The 22,833-nt window shown below is 40.0% G+C and overlaps 1 protein-coding gene across 2 annotated transcripts in view; it reads right to left on the bottom strand.

Moving 5' to 3' along the window:
* KCNMB4 (potassium calcium-activated channel subfamily M regulatory beta subunit 4) overlaps window positions 1-22,833 on the bottom strand; it is a 65,048-nt gene that overhangs the window by 4,348 nt on the left and 37,867 nt on the right. Inside the window, exon 3 of one of the 2 annotated variants that reach the window (XM_065524566.2) lies at window positions 273-21,571. The exons of the other annotated variant lie outside the window; for it this stretch is intronic. Coding sequence (XP_065380638.1) covers window positions 21,487-21,571 — 85 coding nt within the window. The 3' untranslated portion in view covers window positions 273-21,486. Of the gene's footprint in view, window positions 1-272; window positions 21,572-22,833 lie in introns of those variants that run through there. 2 annotated transcript variants of the gene reach the window in all.

Genomic DNA, 22,833 nt, shown 5'->3' with positions numbered 1-22,833 from the left:
TAAACTAGAGGTTTTTATTAATAAGCAGACAATGGCTGAATGAATGCCTTTTCCCATGCTTCTGGGTGAAATTAGCCATCACTTTAAAACACTGACCACTTTCTTGATAAATCTTGCGAAGTCCTAGCAATAGATTTCTGTCTTGTCAATGTGAGGCTCTATTTTCCAATTCCTGCATTGGTCCCATTCACAGAAAGTGAAGATGAGATTTGCTCCACAAGCCATGATCTCTAATCTTTGGCCATTAGAAAGAGATCCTGGAAGAAATTTTATTTTATTTTTTTGAGATGGAGTCTCGTTCTCTCACCCAGGCTGGAGTGCAGTGGCGCCATCTCAGCTAACTGCAATCTCTGCCTCAGCCTCCTGAGTAGCTGGGACTGCCGGCACCCACCACCATGCCTGGCTAATTTTTTTGCATTTTTAGTAGAGACGGGGTTTCACCGTGTTAGCCAGAATGGTCTGGATATCCTGATCTCATGATTCGCCAGCCTTGGCCTCCCAAAGCACTGGGATTACAGGTGTGAGCCACCGCACCTGGCAGGAATTTAACTTTTTAACACAAGAGGTTTACATTTTGTAAGATATTTCCATTTCATCCACAAGGTTTGCTGTGTTACACTAGAGTAGCTATGTTTCCGCCAGAAAAAAATGAAAATAATGCAGAATAATGAGTCCAACTGCCCTTAAGAACATCAAAGCCTTCAGAGCACAAGAATAGTGCATCTAACACAGAAATACATTCCTGAAAATCACTCATTAGTCACAGCTCTCATAATTCAGAACCCATTTTCCCTGAAGATTGACAAAGGGCGTTGAATATTTCTTTTTACTTATGGTGGAGCTATCATGTGCCATTAACATAAATAGTTTTACCGACTGGCTTTGAAATTACAAAATCCTTGCATTTTTTCCTTTGATGCACAGTGTAATTTCAAATTTTGTACATAATACAAGATTTCTATTGATGTTTTATTTCATAGTATTTCAATTAAAATTTATATTAAGTAAATGCAGAGTCATTTTAACAATTAGGCAACAATCATCCCAGCTTTCAGAAACTGTGCCTTTTTTTGGAATTCCTATAGCATTAAATTATCTCCAAGACTTGTGCTACCATTAGTATATGTGTATATATTGATGTATATATTCTTTTCTTCTGTAAGGCCCATTAGGGCTATGACATTGTCATTGCTGCTATTCTACAAATAGATGTTGCTTGCAGCCTTATTATCCATGCAAATTTTCAAGAAACTTCATGACTGAAGTCTAAAAAAGTCAAGGCTGAGGTCTAAAAAGAGTCAGGACACAGGATAGCCAGAATCATATTTGAGAGTCTGAAATCCCCATCCCAGCACTGCCATGATTCTTTTCCCAGGTAAGTGCTCACAGCTGTCAGAAACCTCTCCCTAAGTGTGTGAGGGAAGGTAAAAGCTGTCTCTCAGGATGCTCTTTCCTTCTTTCTGTGAAGGACTGTTATGCTCCCCCATAATCCACTGATACAAAAATGAGTCTTAAATTCTTCATCAAAATGGCTAAGGGTGCACAAGAATGTGAATTTTACTTAGTATCACTGAAGTGTACATTTTAAAATGGTTAAGATGGCTGGGCACAGTGGCTCATGCCTGTAATCACAGCACTTTGGGAGACAGAGGCGGGCAGATTGCTTGAGACCAGGAGTTCAAGACCAACCTGGGCAACATAGCGAAATCCTGTCTCTACAGAAAACTACATGCCTGTAGACCTAGGTACTTGGGAGGCTGAAGTGGAAGGATCTCTTGAGCCCAGGAGGTCGAGGCTGCAGTGAGCCATGATCAAGCCACTGCACTCCAGCTTGGGTGACAGAGTGAGACCCTGCCTCCAAAAGAAAAAAAAAAATGGTTATGGTGTTAAAAAAAAGAACTTGGATTTTTAAAAACATTATTTTAATAAATGTGCATGTAATTTCCATAAGTAATATGTTTTTGCAACTAATTTTCTAGTAAAATGCTTCAGCGTGGATCCTCGTTTGTATTCATACTCCAGTCATTCTTAACTGATGTTGAATGCTTTCACAATATTGTGCAATTGAGCCAGAAAAATAGCCCAGATGACAGTGGTGGGAATCATACATATTTTCTGAAACACAGTTTGAAGAACATGTACCAAAAAAGAATGTGAGTAAAAAGAAGAGGAGGAGAGAAAAATAATAACTGAAAAATGCTGGACCCAGATATTTGTTTTATTCAGAAACTTCTTGGCATTCTACCTCCTACCAGAGTGCTTGGAGTAAAACCTTAATATCTTAAATGACAAAACGACATCAGTCCCTCTGAGTTAGCCATACTGAATTTGTAATCACTTCAAAAGTGTTCTTTGAGCTGGAAATGTTAAATATAAATGTAGACATTTCTTGGTAAAAATAATTCATGTCCGTTTCTACTTCCTACAGCTCTAAGGTGCCCCATAATCTCCTTCAACAGGAAAAACATTTAACTGCACAGTAATGCTCACGCTCATCATTCAGTTTTTTGATTTAGTGAGATTATCTCTAAATTGCTTCTTGTGTCCTAATTAAAGTCTAGCTCATTCAAACGGGGCTTGAAGGCACTCCCCTGTCTCAGTTTCCTCCAATTTTATCAGGCAGGCAGTTTTTCAGATTGTTTAGCCAAAAACTATTTGCAAAGGGGTTTGGGCTTAGAATTCAATTTGCCATAATTATATGGTAGGGAATGAACTGTAATTTCTTTATAAATAATCACTGTTTGCCACATGTGGCAAACTGGATAAATAGCATCATGAGATCTGACGTCATAAAACCAGGATGGTGACAAGAATATGTAGACAATAAGCAAAAAAGGGGTAATTACTCTATATCTAGGGACTTCAAAAAAGTAAGCAAGAGATTTCTCTTGGAGTATGAAGGAACACTAAGGAAAAGCACTTTTAAGCCCTGGGTCAGGGCTACAAAAGAAGAGGAAATACTGTGGGCGCCCACAGAAAAACTTCCCTAAGCATTGGCACTACCCTGAGTCAGGGTTTGAAAATATGTGGTGATAATAATGACAGTCAGCATTTATTATGTGCTTTCTACCCTCCAGGCGCTGTGGTAGGACATTCAGACTCATTTGATCCTTCAAATGACCCTTTGCTCAAGTAATTTTTAATTTTCATTTTATAATGGAAGAAACTGAGGTAAAGAAAGATTGGTTTCCCCAGGATTACACAATTTAAAATAACGACACTATTTGAAACCCTGTCTGTAAGATTTTAAAAATTGTACTATTTATTTACCCCTAAGCCAGCTTTTCTCAAATTTGAATCACTTAACAGTGCTTGTTGAAGTGCAGTTTCCTGGTTTTCAACCCTTGATTTACTATAATTAGCATGTGAGTTTGTGGGATCCAGAAATCTGCATTTTGGAGAAGCTCTGGGATGATTCTTATGTGCACTTCAGTTTAAGAAGCATTGTGTAAAGTTCTAATAGATAAAAAAAATGAAATATGAAACGCAATGCTACTTAGTTATTTCTCAAACTGCCTAATTGATACTTAATGTTCAAGTCATTTTCTTTTTTTCTTTTTGAGACAGAGTCTTGCTCTGTCACCCAGGCTGGAGTGCAGTGGCGCGATCTCGGCTCACTGCAAGCTCCACCTCCCGGGTTCACGCCATTCTCCTGCCTCAGCCTCCCAAGTAGCTGTGAATACATGCGCCCACCACTACGCCTGGCTAATTTTTTGTATATTTAGTAGAGACGGGATTTCACCATGTTAGCCAGGATGGTCTCGATCTCCTGACCTCGTGATCCGCCCGTCTCTGCCTACCAAAGTGCTAGGATTGCAGGTGTGACCCACTGCACCCAGCCTTTGCAGTATTCTTTTTGTTTTCTGAGACGGAGTCTTGCTCTGTCACCCAGGCTGGACTGCAGGGGTGCGATCTCGGCTCACCTTTGCAGTATTCTTTATGTTGAACTGCTCTGTTGTGGGGATCCACTCAGAACTCCAGCGTTGGTTACAAGATTATTTTAAGCTGAAGACATTTTAGATTCAACAAGTGCTAAACAAAGCTTTCTTGGATCTTCCCTTATCTGACTAAAAGCAGCAGCTTCTGAGATTTGAGGCTACTGTAAATCCCTTCTCCAGGGGAATTTTGTGGCCCTGAGGAAGACAGAAAGACCACTAATCCTCACGAAGAAAAACATCATCACTAACTTGTCCTCCTAAAAACCCATTTGTCCTTCCCATAGGAAACTTTTCTTTCTCTTCCTTTTCCCTTCTAAGTTAGGTAGACAAGCCCTGTCTTATGTACTACTGTGAAGCCCTGTGCTCATAAAAATATTAACAGTGATAAAATGTGTATGCTTTTTCTCTGGTTATCTTTTGTCAGTTTAATTCACAGGCCCCAGCCACTAAACCTGAAAAGGTAAAGGAAAAGGTTTTTGTTTGTTTGTTTTTGTCCCCTATAGTACCATGAGCCAATTTTTGCCCACTGGGGTCTAGCAATAATACTGTGATAAGGGCTTTTAAAAGCTTGGGAAGTGGCCATGCACAGTGGTTCATGCCTGTAATCCCAGCACTTTGGGAGGCCAAGGAGGGAGGACTGTTTGAGCCCAGATCAAGAACAGCCTGGGCAACATAGGGAGACCCTGTCTCTACAAAATATAAAAAAAATTAGATGGCCGTGGTGGCATATGCCTGTAATCTCGGCTATTTGGGGGCTGAGGGGGAAGTATCGCTTGAGCCTAGGAGGTTGAGGCTGCAGTGGGCCTGCAGTGAGCCAAGACTGCGCCACGGCACTCTGGCCTGGGTGACAGACTGAGACCTTCTCTAAAAAAAACCAAACAAAAAAAGGCTAGGGAGGTATTAACCATATCAAGATTATGGTTAGCTCCACGGATGCTTCCTATCTATGAATGAAAGGCTGACTATAGAGGTATGAATGTTATAAACAGCCTTACATTTTCCTTAGCTGTTTTCTCAAAGTAGGTTAATTTTATGTAGTAATGTTTAATTGTACAAGAGTTGCTGCTCATCAAGCTTGCCTATTCTTCATGGAGAAAATTAAATCAAGCCCCAAACTTGCAGTTTTTGGAGAGAAACATTTGCATTCAGTTTTGGCAGGATATCCAGAAAACTGGCAGGTACATTATTTTGGAGCAATAAAGTGTTATATACACATCTCAGGTACAGCACGGAAAAAAATAATTCAGTAACACCAGACCCATGATTAGGACTACAAATAGAAGGTATACCCCAGACTTATCCTACAAACTATCATTTAACAGCATTAAATTCTTCTGGTAGCTGGGTTTGGCAAATATTTTCCTACTGATTAAGATGACTGTCCCTTCAGATGCAGCCCAACCAAGTAACTGTCCCAACCAAGTCTCCCAAAGTAGAGGCCTGGGGAAACCGCCGCCGCTCTGTGCTCCCAGAGTAATCGACTTTTTAAAAGGTTTTACTCACACTGTGTGGTAATTATTTTTTATCCATCTGTCAGTTTTTCCAATGTGATTCTTAAAACCCTGAGATCAGGGGCCTATTAAGGATAACCCCTGCCGGAGATGCTTCTTGAGTTCTCAGAAATAAAGAGGGGTAATCGTCAAGACTTGCAAACCAGAAGGACGCTTAGGACTTTCTGTCTTTTTTAAAAAAGCAAGTCAGTGAATGAATTTTATTCTAAAGTCAGCTTGGCATAAAAAGGCTTTATTAAAATCCTTTGTTGTTCTTCCATTGAAAATACAATGGAAAGAGAATTTTCAACCTAGTTAGATATTCTCTAAGATCAGATCTAAGAAACTGCATTAAATTTACATTAAATCCTTTTCCTCTTCCATCGACCTCCTTGAGCTGCTCAGGAACCTGGATCAGTTACAGGTTATCTCCACACCAGAGAGTAGGACTTTTAATTCATTGATTTCATCAGAAGTGCAGGATTTCTGATGTTCCTTGTTCCAGAATTCCTGTGAGGTTTTCTTTAAGAATTACTGTTCTTCAGAGTAATTTGGTTTGTGGTTTCTCTGACTTACCAAGTTAGTTATTTCATAGAGGACTGTAAGTGTTTTCTGCCCAAACATTTAAACTTAAGGTTTAAGCATAAATAAACTGGAGACAAGAAGACATCTACATTCTTCTATTTGAGAGATTATTCTTATTATAGTTCTCACCTTGTTAACCTACTTTGTAGTTCCAAATTTGATGTGAAAGTTCAACATTTTAAATTCACACAGGAAAGATGAATTACTGATTCAATAAACTGTGTTGTGACAACACAGGCCATTTGGAGAAAAAAACAGCGGCTCCCCATTTTATTCTCCCCACGCATACAAAAAAATCCAGATGGATCAGAACCTTAACTGTATAAACACAAACCATGAATGCTCTAGAATACCTTCATTCAAACAACAAAAACAAAACAGAAAAAACCTTGGAGTTTCCTCATTTGTAAAATGGGAAACAAAACCCTCATTAAGAAGATCAAACGAGGGTATGTATGGGAAAAGTGTTTTTTTTTTTTTTTTTTTGTTTTTTGTTTTCTTTTTTGAGACAAGGTCTCAGTCTGTCGCCCAGGCTGGAGTGCTTAACCTCTTGGGCTCAAGCGATCCTCTCACCTCAGCCTCCCTAGTAGCCAGGACTACAGGTGCACACCATCACACTCAGCTAATTTTTACAATTTTTTGTAGAGACGGGATCTCATTATGTTGCCCAGGCCAGTCTCGAACTCCTGAACTCAAGCGATCCTCCAACTTTGGGGTCCCAAAGTGCTGGGACTACAGGTATGAGCCACCACACCCAGCTGGAAAGCAGTTTTCTATAAAACCCTACACAGCATAGATGACCTCAAATCTAGTCCAATTTTTCCAACCTTGAAGAAATGAATTTGACAACCCAAAGAATATAAAGAATATGATACAGAACTGGAACCTTTTAAATTTTTTTTTTTTTTTTTTTTTTTTTGAGACAGAGTCTCGCTATGTCACCCAGGCTGCAGTGCAGTGGCGCGATCTTGGCTCACTGCAACCTCTGCCTCCCGGGTTCATGCCGTTCTCCTGCCTCAGCCTCCCAAATAGTTGGGACTACAGGCGCCCGCCACCACGCCTGGCTAATTTTTTGTATTTTTAGTAGAGACGGGTTTTCACCGTGTTAGCCAGGATGGTCTTGATCTCCTGACCTCGTGATCCGCCTGCCTCAGCCTCCCAGAGTGCTGGGATTACAGGTGTGAGCCACTGCGCCCGGCAGTCTGTGGTATTTTCAAAGCTCAAAGTTGAAGACAAGCTCATATTCATTGTAGAAGTCAATTACACTTAGAACTATCTGCAAATTACTGCCTGTATCTATTTCCTATCGCTGCTCTAGGAGCTTAAAGCAGCAGATTTAGTTTCTTAAAGTTCTGGAGCAAGCAGTCTATTCTTTAAAACCCACATTCTTCCTTACAATGATTTCTCTCATATTTGAAGAGCAATACTGTATTATTAAATCAGATTTCATCCAGAAATGGGGAAATTTGAGGGTGAGCCATTTTGTTTCCAAAGAAAGTCTCTCAGAACGAATTTTCCATCTCAGTGATGCCTAGTCCTAAGGAAACATCCTCAGAAAATGGAAATGTGGATTTAGGATGTTAACGCTCAAAATATCCTTCTTTTTTACAATTCCTTAGAGGAATTAATTCTTAAACATCAAAAGGTACTTGTTGTGATATGGCATGTCTGATAATACAGGGGTGCACAAGGGACTTCTCAAGCAAGCCCGGGCTGGACAGGACTAAAAATCACAGCACTAATTATATCAGGACATCCCATATTCCCTTCACTGATTAAGACGAAACAACGGTGCCCCTTATTTACTTTGTGAAGCCAAATTAACAAAGTTGAAATAGAAGTTCTCCTTATAAGAAAGGTTACAAACACTGGAAGGATTAGTCACAGTGAGCAAAAATCACCGATGCACCCAAAGTATGCATATGAGCAGTGATTCCACTGGGTATCTATAAGGCTGGCAAGAGCTTTAGAATTTGGTTTTCAAGGAAATGAGGTGGGTAAGGAATCCCCCCAAATGTCAATGTATCTTCTTGCCATCTCAACAATCCTGGGTACAATGTGCACAGATTAAATATGGCATTTAAAAGGAGGTCAAGAAACATCTTCCTCATGGTTTTTGATATAACATCAAGACGGCAACAAACACTGGAAGGATTAATCATGGAGCAAAGTTAGCATGCGCCTTTGTCTCAAAATCTTCAAAATCTTTTAAATGAAATAAGATTATATCCGAGGGCCTAAAAGCAGCCGTCTTCTAGGTTTGTCCAAGACCGTAATTCTAAAATCCTAGAATCTGCTTCATTGTTTCAGGTGAATGAAGTCATAGGCGACGCCAAGCATAGTGACTGCACACATATAAAAAGCTGCTTTTTGAAAGATCACTTTAACAACCACATTCTGTATTATTTCCCTAAGCTGAATCATGTTCTCAGCCCTCGCTCCAGGCAAAGAGGACACAGAAAACGAGCAGGAGATATAATCACAGATCACACACTTGCAACGTGGGTGTGAGAAACTGTTTCCAGGGAGAAAATGACAAACATACTGATGTGCCCAAAATATGCCTATGAGCAGGGATTCCATTGGGTGTCTGTAAGGCTGGCAAGAGCTTTAGAACTGGGTTCTCAAGGAAATGAGGTGGGTAAGGAATCCCCCCAAATGTCAATGTATCTTCTTACCATCTCAACAATCCTGGGTATGATGTGCACAGATAAAATATGGCATTTAAAAGGAAGTCAAGGAACATTTTCCCCATGAATTTTGATACAAAGTCAAGATGGCTTCTTAGATAGGACAATTGAAGTGGGGCACAGCAACACGGGCTAGCTGAGTCTCCCATGGCTCAACCACAAATGCCCCCATAAAGAACGGTCCGTAGTCTCAGTGAGTCTGCTCAACTCCCAGGAACCTGGATTTTTTTCCCAGTATTCCCACACCTAGAAGAGCATCACACCCTGCTAAGCTCAAAGTGAGAGCTCAGTAAATGTTAGTGGAATAAGAAACAGTTTCAAAGAACAAAGTGAAAATCCAGTGCCATAGAGTGTCAGTTAAGCAAATTAAGGTAGGGGGCAGGCAACAAGATCTTAGATGTCATGGAGGTTTTTTCCAAAGGCCACATAGATTTGTTTGAAATTGTAAATATCATGGATGTATTTGCATAAACAGGCATGTGTATTTGCTTGTGTTTTTACAGACTGTGCCAACTATTTCCAGATAATTTCCAAGAACAAATGATCATATTTACTACTCACTTTGTCATTACTGCTTTTCTTCCTGTTTCGTCTTTTAATCGATCTCTATCTACCCCAGCCAGATAGATGCGTGTATAACAATGGTCACAAGCAGTTCCTGTTCCTTCAACTCACCTGTCCCATCCCTGTTGAGGTACTTTGCCCTCCAATGCTGCTGCTCCTATACATGTCACAATTTCAGACCCAGCATGCTAGGAACTGCAGCCAGCGCCTGGTTAAGCCAATACTAAGTGGGCCCAAACAGGTGAACAGACATTCTGTTTTTCTCCAAACCTCTGAAAAAGATTCTGCAACTCATCTCACAGTAATTTGTTCCCTAATTTACTCTTAGGAAATTGCCGTTATTGTTTGATTAGGTTAAGTCCAATTCCCTGTAATTAGATCCTCAGTGAAGAAAAATCAACCCATTGCCACAATTTATTTTCTTTTCTATACCTCCAGCATCAGTACTGTACCATTATTTTGGCAGCTCTGGAGAAAGGCTCTGAAAAATGTATCATGGGTGGAGGGAAAGTCAGCTGTATGTCTTTCTGAAGAAAGCGCTACCTTCTGTTATTATATCATTCTAGAAGATTCCCAATTGTTAAAAGCCTGTTTCATTAAAGTGTATTACACACCAGTTATTTTTTAAATTAAATAATTAGCAGCATATATGTACTTTGCTACTGCATGTAGGAAAACAGAAACAGACTAGCATTTCTACCAAGGCTAGCAATAAATCATTCATCCTAACCCCTAAATTATATAGTAAAGAATACATGAATAAGAGCTTTACATTCAATTCTGTTGTAGTCTGTCAAGCAATTATATCTCTCAGTTAAAATGCATTAAACAGATCTTGAAATGCTTTTGCAAAGTAAAATTAGCTAAATTAATTTTGAGGCTCTTTTCCTAAATGATGAATTGATTACAAATATGTTTGGAGAACAAAAATACTATATAGAAATACACATAACAATTCAAGTGGTGACTTACAGTTCAATAATAGAATCTTAAAAGTTGAGTAATGAAAAAGACCCTATCAGTCAATCTTAAAGTTTTTCTTAGATGTGCCAGCAGCTTAACTTTAGCCTGGTAGCATGTGATATTCAAAATTCAAGAAAATACATGTAAATAACTATCAGATTGGTGGAATAAACATGGCAAAGATTTTGAAAATCACTAAAAATTATAGCCACAGGTATTCCTACAGAAGGAACCTGTTTTCTGTTCTTTCACCTTGATACTAGCATTAATGTCCCAGATAGGTGACCCTCCTTCATCTGGGGTCCCACAGTGAAAATGACATGGAACAGAGCTGCACACGACCCAAGACAGACCTGGACAGGAAATAAACATGGGCTGTTATAAACTCCTGAGATTTTCAGGTTGTTTCCACAGCGCAGTTTAGCCTAAGCTCACTGAAACACACCAGGAATGTTTTCACGAAGGAAACTGCTATGATGGTCAAAAACAATCTTAATCTAAAGCACAAAAAAGTTTAGAGATGTTTATTTGGGCATTTTAAAAGACTTTCTTGGTACTCAGCTCTCTTCCATTCAGCCATGTGATATTTGCAGAACAGCTATGATGTAGCAGGGACCAGGGCCATATTTGTGTTGGCTCTCACTAGTCAGCTGTAAATCCAAAGGCAGGAACACCATTTTCCCATGTTTATATTCCCATTACCCAGAATAATGCTTGTCATATGCTCTAGGTGCTCATAAATGTTTGTTGTTGGCTTACTGTTGAAATCCATTTCAAAACGCAATGGACATTTGCACAAAGTGCAGAGGTAATATTAAAGAAGGAGAACTGAAGTTTGCCTGGGAAAACAAAAACGAAATATCTTTTCAGCAGACATGAAAGAACAGGAGATTAGAGTTTGGTGAACAAATGGGGAAATAATTTCTTGGTAGAAGATACAGCACAAATGCTTTGGTCTGGCATTTCAGATTATTTTGCCACCAACAGTACACTTTAAAAAATGTTATAATAGCAATCTTATTAATTAGATTTAATACAGTCCCTTATGTTATCCTAACCCAGAATGGACTAGAATCCTGGCTCATGTTAGCAGCACTAGAGCAGAATAGTTAAGAGAATGGACTCTGGAAGCTCAATAAAGAGGTTTGAATCCTGGCTCTGTCACTTGCCAGCTATGTGATTTGGTCATATTGCTTAACCTCTCTGTGCTCCAGGTCCCTCAGGTATAAAATGAAGATTGTGTTAACAATGCCTTGTAGGGGTGTCGTGCAGATTCAATGAGTTAATAAGCAAAAAGCATTTAAATAGTTTCTGGTACAGAGGCAGCATGGTAAACAGGTGTTGGCTATTATGAAAGGCCAGAGGGCGATCAGCCGTGAAATAGGTCAATGTCCTAGTCCTTTTCAGCATTTTTATCGATAACTTGGATGAGAAAAACCAAAGCCATTTTGACTTACACTTAAGATAGAATTATGATGGAAGATATAACAAATATGATGGGTACCATAATCTAGAGTCAAAATAATCATGAGACTGGAACAATCGGTCAAAAGCAACAAGATGTATTCGCATAGGGATACATAAGACATTTTAAAATTCTTGCATGTTTGAATGTAACACAAATCTCACCAGTTTAAGAATAGGGGGAACTGCTTTAATAAAGAGCAGCGTGTATAAATCAAATGTTGGGGGAGCAAGTTTAATTAAGTGTAAGCTCCGTATGAATCAATGGTGTGCTGTAGTTGCCAAAAAAGCTCATGCCATGTCATTAACTAAGTTTTAGTCTCTGGATTTAACAAGGGTGGTAGAAATGTTCTGCCCTCCTCTGGACTGGCCAGCTCAGGGCACAGTAAGAAAAGCATCCCAAATGATGAGAATGAATTGGTTCCCAACAGTGATGGCATGATGAACTTGGTGACACCAACAGTCTGAAGGTCAAGTACTCAGGTGCAGATCCTGACACTGCTCCTCCCTGGCCATGGGATCTTAAAGCCTCTGTTGTCTCTTCTGTAAAACTTGGACAATATGGTCTACCTCCACACTGAGATGACAGAACTGAGGTGAATCTTTAAAAATTGTGGTAAAGTGTTCAATTTAGCGGCATTAATTAGACTCACAATTTAGTGGCATTAATTAGATTCACAACATTTATTTCCAAAACGTTTTTTTTTTAGATGGAGTCTTGCTCTGTCATTCAGGCTGGAGTGCAGTGGTGTAATCTCAGCTCACTGCAACCTCCACCTCCCGGGTTCAAGCGATTCCCCTGCCTCAGCCTCCTGGGTAGCTGGGATTACAGGCACGCGCCACCACACCTGGCTAATTTCTGTATTTTTGGTAGAGACGGGTTTTCACCATGTTGGTGAAGCTGGTCTCGAACTCCTGACCTCTTGATCTGCCTGCCTTGGCCCCCCAAAGTGCTGGCATTACAGGTGTGAGCCACCGCACCCGGCCCAAAACTTTTAAATCTCACCAAACAGAAACTCTCTAGCCATTGAGCAGTAGCTCCCCACTTTCCTCTTCTCCCAGTCCCTGATAACCTTAATGTACTATTTGTCTCTAGGAATTTGCCTATTTTAGGTATTCCCCAGGATTAATTTCTTGACAACTAAAAACGTTTAAAAATGGAGTGGGCTTCTTCAGGAGGAGGTGATGTCCACTGTCACAAGAGTTGTTCAAGTACAGAGCAGAAAACACTTCAAAAAATTATGTGGTGGGGATTCATTTTGGGTTGGAGTAAATGACTGAAAAGTGTCTCCCAGATTTGACAGTCTATGTGGAGTCTATGAACTCCACAAAACATTGTACATGTGTTTCTGGTGACTTCTAGCCCCATTTTATCTAAGACGAAACTGAGGCAAGAGCTCTTTGATAAGTAGCCCAAGGTCAATCACTAAGTCATGAAGAGAGCTATGGATAGAAATGAAGTCTCCTGATGCACAGCCCTGCCCTGCATTCCACCATCTGATGATGCTGCACTCTATGACCTACTTGTCCTACGGTTCTTGTATTTTTCCTCCCAAATTCCCTCAGGGCTTTGTTTGAAGGCTGCATAAAATATCTTAAATGAAAAGTGATTTAATAACACATCAAATTCTTAACTTTAATGCCACGATGATAAAAGCTGTTAGAAGATGAATTTGCAAGCATGAAAACACTTTGATTAACCATTAGAAAACAGACTCTCAAATGCAGATTTTAAGTCATATACAGCCATTTGGATGTCAGACTGAGAAAAAACACTGGAATAACTTCCATATATATTTCACAGCATACTGGAGAAGCCACAGCAATCACTGCTTTTTTAAAAAAGTACAGATTTTGGGACCAAAGAAAGCCTTCAATTCTGATGTAATCTCTCTTAATATGGAGACAGACACAAATGTATATGGAAAAGGCTCGGTTTCGGTAAGATTCCAGATTTACTGTTTTGTTTTTTAAGATTCAGGATATATCATTGGATTTAACGTCTAAAGCAGCAGCCAATATGTTCCTATAAAAAATAGCCATAGAACCAGTCTATTCTCTAATGATAAGACTGCAAGAAATACTTCTCAGAGTAGAAAACAAAAATAAGCAATTTTTACTAAATATCAGACATAGTATTTAGGAATTCATTCCAACGTCAACAAAATTTTCCTCTGGAATTTGTTCCAAATCTTAGGTCCCATCTTTATATGCACATTTTCCCCATTTGTATACTAAGAGGTCTGCTAGTAAAAACGAAGTTTTTTCTTTAATTTGCTCTATTAAAAAACCCAAAGAAAAACTTAGAAGCCAATGGTGCAATTAAATTCAACATACAAATATATTAAAATAAATTTTTTGAGCTGCATCTCTTTTTAGAGTTCAATCTGTTTTTAGAATGCAAAGATATCAGGAAAATAAACTACAACTGACCAATCATTTTTCACTCTATTGGTTGTAAACATATTCAGATGCCTATTTCTAAGCATGTAAGTGTTATCTGTCTCACATAACAAGAAATCCGGAGGTAGCATGGCCAGGGCAGGGGCAGCTATTCCACAAGCGTGCCAGGAAGCTGGCTCTTTTTGCTCCACTCTTACTAATGTGTAGATGTCCACTCTCCTGTTTATCACCTCAAAGCTGCATGATGGCTTTTGCTGTCGTGGCATCAGAAAGCAGGAGGCAGTAGTACTTACATCAGGAAAGCAAAGGCTTTCACAGAACATTCCAGTTAATGGTGCCTCCAAAAGAGTTACCCAGGACAGAAAGCCAGAACTGGATCCAATTCCATCCAGTTCTTAACCTCAACCCCTATCAAGCATCATGTACTTCTCTAAATCTGCAGATTCCACTTCCTTCAAGTCGTATGTCTGTTCCTCCTTTTCTTCCTCCACTAATCCTACCTTTGTCCAAGTTCTTACCATCCCTTGTCTAGACTGGCACAACAGTCTCCAAATTGTTCACGGATCCTCCAGCTTTGGCGTCTATCAATCTGCCCTCCATGCTGCCACTAGACTAGTGTTTCTAAAACATAAATGTGACTGTCACTCCTCTACTGCCCTTAGGATAAATTTAAACCCCTTAGCATGACATAAACGCACAGTATTATCTATTTCAGCCTCTTCAGTTCATCCACCACTTTTTTTTTTCCTTTTTTAGACAGGGTCTCACTATGCTGTCCAGGCTAGCCTTAAACTCCTGGACTCAAATGATCCTCCCATCTCAGCCTCCCAAGTAGCTGGGACTACAGGCATATGCCACTGTTCCCAGCTTGAGATGGTGGCACTTTTTTTTTTTTGAGACAGAGTCTTGCTCTGTCGCCCAGGCTGGAGTGCAGTGGCGCGATCTCAGCTCACTGCAAGCTCCACCTCCCGGGTTCACGCCGTTCTCCTGCCTCAGTCTCCCAAGTAGCTGGGACTACGGGTGCCCACCACCACACGCCCAGCTAATTTTTTTGTATTTTTAGTAGAGACGGGGTTTCACCGTGTTAGCCAGGATTGTCTTGATCTCCTGACCTCGTGATCCGCCCGCCTCGGCCTCCCAAAGTGCTGGGATTATAAGCGTGAGCCACCGCACCCGGCGATGGTGGCGTTTTTATGTGTAATATTTAGGACACTAAATTACAAAAAGAGTAACAACCATGATACCAGAGTGGTAAGCTATTCTGCAGCAGCAGGAAGATCTTGGTAGCCCCTGAAATGGGCTTGTTTGATGGACAGGAAATAGGCATTCACGAAAGTGAATTTTCCAAATAATTAAAACTTAAATTTTAAGTCATAAAAAGTAACAAAATATTAAAATATTATTGGTAAAAATCTTCTTAAAAATGCATTACACATTTCCTTGCCTTTTAAGGAGAGTAGGTTGAACCAAATTTAACCTTTTTTGATGACTCAGTGTCATCATTATGAAACTCAATTACTGTTGAGGTAGCAGAGCTGTCTCCCTCTCCATTAAATGGCTCCAGACTGTTAACCATTTAGTTCTTTACTAATTTCCTCTTCCTTTCACCATTAGGATTTTATCTAGCATCTTAAGTTGCTGTAATTTTGTACAAGTCTTCAGAACCAGGGAATCATAAAACCATAGAATTTGAGAGTTTGAAGGAATTTTAGAGATCATTTAATCTATCAGTCTATCAAATTTTATAGATAAGAAAACTAAGCCCTAAATAAGTGAGCAGTCTTTTTCTAATCAGTTGCTTTTCATTTTCTATTTTAATGGCTTTAAAACTATGTTCTGAAGAAACCTCTACTCAATTTGAGCTCAGACCATTATGTTTATCTTTCTTTAAAACGCCAAGAGTAAATTGGATTTTAAAATATACGCTACAGGATAAACACACTTTGAATGAACTTAAACATTAGGATTTATCTGTTAGTATCAGGAGTACAACATATTTATTTCATTTAACAACAGAATTGCTTCTTCCTTTTTTGTGTTCTGTTGTTTTACTCATTGATAAAACCCTCATTATTTATTCATTCAACACCTCAGCCTCCAATCAGTAAATAACCAGACTCAACTTTCTTTCTAACTGAGTTGTTAGAAATCTACAGAGGCAGGGAAGAAAAGCATATGTGTTTACTAAGTATTAACTATTGTGCAAATGTGTTTCTTACAAAACCAAAACAGAAGCCCTTAAGATGGGTAATGCTACCCTCATTTTATACTTGAGGAAACCAAGATGGAGAAGCTGCACAATTTATCTAACGTCATACAATTAATCAGTGGTAGAGGAGAAATATAAATCCTGATGCTTGATGCCACATGACTGCTGTCCTTAAGGAATTCATAATCTATAACAGCAGAAAAGTACATATTCAACTCTCTAACAGTATGATAAAAACAACCATGGCAGTGTGGGAGTGCAGAAGAGGAAGTAATGAATTATACCTGAAAAGATGAGAGAAGGTTACACAGTGACATTTGAGGTGAATCTTAATAGTAGTAATAAAAACAATAATAGCAAACACTTTTATAGGAATTATTATGGGTTAAGCACATGCCATCTCCTTGATATTATATCCCACTTCGGCAAGGGAAACTGAGGCACAGAGCGATTAAAGTAACATATCTAGAACCACGCCACTAGAAAGCATCTGGTTCTAGAGTTCATTCTAGGACTACTGTGCTGTGCTAATTCCCAGAAGTAAAAAAGGTGAAGGGGAGAGAGACAGGAGCAAAGGCATTAAGGTGCATGGGAAACAGAGTGACTCGAGGTGACTGATGCAGCTGGAATAAAAGTTAAAATCTGTAAAGCAGACCATATTACTACTCTGCTTAAAACCAACGATTGGCGGCTCACTACATTTTAAGAGAAACCTAAGCCCTGTCTAGTTCTTGCTCCACTCTCCCACTCATTCACAGCTCTCCTGACACACTGGCCTTCCAGTACCTAAAACAACCAAGTTCTGTCTTGCTGCAGAACATTGGCACAGGGTAGAATCTCATTCTGAAATATTCTCCCCCTAGCTTTTTACCTAGCTAATTCTTGAACATCCTCTGGTCTTGACCTAATTTTGATTTACTCAGAAAGGTCTTTGAAATTCCCCACCATGCTGTAACATCTCATAGCAGCATCCTCAGCTTCCCCTTCATAGCACTACCCTACTTTCTAATTATACTACTGTTGTGACTACAGACTATAGGCTCCATGGAGGCAAGGACCATGTCTGCTATTTTGTTGTTGTTTTCTTGTTGTTTTGCCTATGGTTTTCCTTGACTGGCATATAATTCAGTGGCAGAAGTTGAAGTTGGGAGAGCATGGCCTTTATCCTTTAGGTAAGAAGGAGGCAGAAAAATTTAATCAAGGACTACAACAAGATCCAAAGCAGGCTTAAACAAAGCAAAACAAAACCTAGCGTGGTGTGGATGATAGACAAGAGAAAGACCAAGGCTGACAGACTAGTTGAGGATGCCTTCAACAAGCCAGGTGAGAGCCTGAATCCAGGCAGTGGTGGAGGAAGTGAATTCACGAGACTGCACAGGTGGTGTGGCTGGATTTGTTCATTTGACGTGTGCGTGTGTAAGCCTGCTCTGTGTACTCTGTGACCTACTATCCAGAGGCATAAAACAAAGCACTAAAAAGTAAACCTGCATAGAAAAACTCTATGCTCTCCAACAAGAGGAAAAGATAGAAAAATAAAGACTGATCACTCCTTTTGGCCTTTAGATCCAAAGGGAATTGAGGAATGAATAGTTATTTTCAAAGGGACAAGCCCTCTTCAAAGAGAAGCCAGTTAAGGCAAAGATGAAGAAAGAAAATTGTATGAAAAGATGAGAATACAGAGAAGTTTTCTGGCAATGAAAAGGGGGTTTCAAAGCATACTCATTAAGGGGGTATAAGTTAGGTTTTGCTGAGAAGGGATAAGCCAGGGAAAGACTGAGAAAAAAAAAATGAAAAAATGATATAGGGAGAAGAATTGTGAACTTACCTGAATAAAAAACTATAAAAACAAAATCTACACATTTTGGAAGAAGACTGAGCCTCGAGGTTAAGGGAGGCAAAGAGTGGAAAGATCATACAGGAAGACCACAAATGGACTCAACTCTTGGCATGAATTCGCCCAGTGGCACCTCTGCAGAATCCCTCCTGCGTGTAGGGAAGGGATGGCTGCATGGAGACTTGACTGCCCATGGCAGGCACAGCGGCTTCAGGGCTGCTTCGGCCACTGCAGATTCAACACTGGAATATAGCTTGCCTCAACAAGGCTTAACCAGTGAAAAGCTAGGACTCCTCTAATCTTTGTCTTAGATTTTTAAAATAACACCCTTTTCTTGAAAGTGAAAACTTCACTATTCTCCCTAATTTCCTGCATTTGAGCGAAATCTAAAGGTTTCTTTAAATATAAAGTTCATCTTATCAAGAGCATCTGGGAGTCCATACAGTAAGTCTATTTTAATTTCATATTTAGCAGTAGTAAAAAGTGTACTAAGAGTAGATGGCACCAGGGAGCTGCCATTTTTCACACCTCCAAACAGCACTCCTGTTTCCTCTCACATATGTCATGTTAAAAGAGCCAAACTCTGAATGCCTGCCTTCCCAGAGTCGCTTAAAAATCCTGTCGAGTGCTGCTGGGCTGTGATAGACCACCCCCGCTTCTATCTACACCCCCACAGTTTGGGAATGGGACAGTGAGATGATGGATAGGGAATGTGTATCCGTTCTGAAGGAGGTATAATGAGCTTAAATTTACTGTACTAAAGTTAACACAACTGCTATAGGTGACATAATAAGAAATTAGTATTTGGTCTCTGCCCTGGTTCCTGGCACAGAACTTCTAAAACCCTTGTAATTTCCTGAGTAGTCGGGGTGAGAGGAGAATCTTTGCTTTTTCATAGTAAGCCCCTTTCAACCACGCCCAAGTTTGTACTAGTGAGGTGACTCTTGGAGGATGGGGACCGGCTGCCAGAAGAACCGACCATGTGAATAAAGGATTAGAATTCAGCACCACCTCTCTTTAGCCACGTCTCCAGGCAAGGGAGAGGTGGCTAGAGATCAACTCAACCACCAAGGGCCAATGATATAATCAATCGTGCCTATGTAATAGCCATAAAAACCCTAACAACTCCAGAGGTCCTGGGATGGTGCATACATCAAGGTGCTGGGAAGGTGGTGTGCCTGGAGAGGGCGCCTTGCTCAATGCATCTCTTCCATGTGGCAGTTCCTGAGTTGTGTCCTTTATAATCAACTGTAAGTAAGTAAAGTGTTCTGTGAGCCATTCTAGCAAATTATCAAATGCAAGGAGGGAGGATGTGGGAACGCCTGACTTAAAGAAGGTCGGTCAGAAGTACAGGTAGATACCCGGGACATGCGCCAGACATCTGAAGTGGGGGTCATCTCGTGGGGCTGGGCCCTTTAATTCGTGGGATCTGATGCCAACTCAGAACCGAACTGAATTGTAAGACACCAGCTAGTGTCACCAGAGAACTGAACTGCTTGGTGTGGAAATACCCCACACGTTTGGTGTCAGAATTGTTATGAAAGTACAAAAAAATACTTTTATACTTTTAGTATATAATTTGGGTTAGCTCTTTTTAGGTACACCTCATGCTTCTGGAGGAACAGTCCTTCTTGGCTGGGTACTGAGAATATTCCAAATTCACGCCCTGACAGGAGGAAGCAACCCTGTCAGGGGGAGGCAGCCCTCCTAACACGCAGTTCCCAAGTGGGGAGCGAGAGGATGTTCATCAACACGGTCACCAGCTAGTCAGGACAGCACGTGGAAGGGGCGCCCTGTTCACCTCCAACTGCAAGCTGAAGCTCAGGAACATTGTGAAACCAGTTCCCAGTCCAAGGCAGGAAGCTTCAAGGAAGCACCTGATTCACACAGCAGTGGGTTCAGGCTCAAACCGTCCCACCTCACAGAAAAAGAAACCATTTTATTTCATCCCGTCTCGTTTCCTTCAGGGCACTTTCCGTTTTTACTTTACGATATACATTCCATTTTTCTCTCTCCCTCCAACAGTTTTCGTCTGCAGGAGGCTTATTTCTCTGTATCCACTCCTCAGTTACTCACCTCCTCCCCAAGCTTTTTTCCAGTGATAGGAAACTTTTTTATTTTATTGTGGTAAGAATACTTAACATGAGATATACCCTCTTCAATTTTTAAGTGTACAATACATTACTGTTGGCAATAGTACAACGTTGTACAAATCTGTAGAGCCTATTCATCTTACTTGACTGAAACTTTATGGTCATTGATTAGTAACTCCCATTACCCCCTCCTCCCAGCCCCTGATAACTACCACGATTCCACTTTTTAAATCTATGAATTTGACTATTTTAGATACTTCATATAAGTGGAATCATACAGTATTTGCCTTTCCGGGTCTGGCTTCTTTAACTTGGTATAATGTCCTCCAGGTTCATCCATGTTGTCACATGTTGCAGAGTTTCCTTCTTTTCAAAGGCTGAACACTTCCATTGTGTGTATATACCATATTTTCTTTCTATTTCTTTTTGAGATGGGATCTCACTATGTTGCCCAGGCTGGACTTGGACTCCTGGCCCCAAGCAATCCTCCCGCCTCAGCCTCCCCTAGCTGAGACCACAGGTATCACCATTGCGCCCGGCTTCACATATTCTTTATCCATTCATCTGCTGATGGACATTTAGGTTGTTTCCACATCTTGGCTATTGTGAATATTGCTGTGGTAAAAGGAGGAGAGCTCTTCAGGATCTTGAAGAGTCAAGATCTTGATTTCAAGTCTTTTGGAAAAATACCCAGGAGTGGGATTGCTGGATCATATGGCAGTTCTACTTTTAATTTTTTGAGGAACGTCCATACTGTCTTCCATAGCAGCTGCACCATTTTGCATTCCCACCAACAGTATGCAAGGGTTCCAATTTCTCCGTATCCTCGCCAATACCTGTCTCTTGTTTTTTTGTTAATAGTCATTCTGGGAGGTGTGAGATGACATTTCACTGTGGCTTTGATTTGCATTTCTCTGATGATTAGTGAGGTTCAGCAATTTTTCATATACCTGTCAGCCTTTTAGATGTCTATTTTTGAGAAATATCTATTTCAGCCCTTAGCCCTTTTTCAAATCAGGTTATTAATTTCTTTTACTATTGAGTTGTAGGAGTTCCTTATATATTTGGGGGATTAACTCTAGTGGATATATAGTTTGCAAATATCTTCTCCCATTCTGTAGGCTGCCTTTTCACTCTGTTGAGTGTTTTCTTTGCTATTTAGTATGATGTAGTCCATGGCAAACTTCTTGAATGAGTAGTCTGTACTTGTCAAAGGCTGTACCTCAATTACATTCTTCTTGACTACCTTCTCCTTAAAATATTCTCCTTTTAAGACGTTCTTTTTTTATTTTCCTCTCACCCTCTGGCCACTCTTCCTTCATCTCCTTCTGCCTGTAACTTAAATGTAGATGATCCTAAGATTCTGTCAACATTTCCCTCCTCACTCTAAGTGTTCCCAATATGCACTCTGTCTTGGCTGTAACTATAGCTTGTGCACCATGATTCCCACATCTGAATAGCACTGCTTCTGACCTCTTGCTCCTGAACTAAAAGTCTGTGTTCCTAACTTTCAAAGCATCTTTTGGATATTTTAAGAATGTCTCAAATTCAGCATACTCAGAGCTAGACTGTCCTTTTCCACTCAGTCAAGTCTGACACCTTTTTCCTCATCACTTACATTAAGTTCTGTCGATCCTCACTCTAAAAAGTCTTACTGCTATAATCCTTGTTAGCTACTTTCACTACCACTGTTCTCGTATATGCCTTCAAAGTCTCTTATGAGGACCAGCAGATAAGTTGATGGGAGCTTTGGGAATTAGACGAACTGGATTCCAGTTTTTGCACTTAACAGTTGTGTGCATTGGACAAGTTATTTAACTTTTTAAATATGCAATTTACTCATCTGTTAAATGGGGCTAGTATTTAGAAATTTAGCAATCTAAATAAAATGTCATTCACAATGGCAGGCACACAGTAACCATTCAAAAATGCTTTTCACTCAGTACTCTCCTTTCTTTCTCTCTTTAACCCATCTTTCCCAGCCAGTATACATTCAACAGTCACATCAGTTACTTTCTGACTTAAAAAGTCTACTCATGTCAGTCTTCAATTAAAAAAAACTTTTCACAAAATTTTATGGCCTATATGACAAAGACCATCTCTTTAGTTTGACACTAATGACCCATTAGAAATCTAACTCCAAGCTACCTTTCCAGCTTACAAACTCATTACTCCATATTATATAATTTATTTACCTAAGGTTGTCAAGCCTTGATTTCTTTATTGTAGCCACCTCCATGTTCAGTCTTCCCCCTTCTATTTCTAGCTGATGTAATCATATTTATATTTGCATATGCACCTGCTTTCACCAATAAATCCTAATTCCTTGGAAGCAAAGAACTCTCCTTTTAATTTGACACATTGCATTCACTTATTCATTCACTCACCCAATATTTATTACCCGAAAATCAGGCATTGTGCTAGATATTAGAGATACATAAGCAAAGAAGGCTGGCCCACACCTTTAACAAGTGTGCAGTCTGGTGAGGAAAATGGGCATACAAACAATTCCAGTAATGGGCGGTAAGTGAAAGGGTAGAGCAGTGGCTCTAATTTCTGGTTATAGATTAGAATCCCTAGCATCGATTTTATAAAATGCT

The sequence above is a fragment of the Macaca fascicularis genome, chromosome 11 (genome assembly GCF_037993035.2).
Source record: "Macaca fascicularis isolate 582-1 chromosome 11, T2T-MFA8v1.1".
NCBI classification, from domain to species: domain Eukaryota; kingdom Metazoa; phylum Chordata; class Mammalia; order Primates; family Cercopithecidae; genus Macaca; species Macaca fascicularis.
The sequence above is the reverse complement of the archived record's forward strand: the minus strand, read 5'-3'. Positions and strand labels throughout refer to the sequence as shown.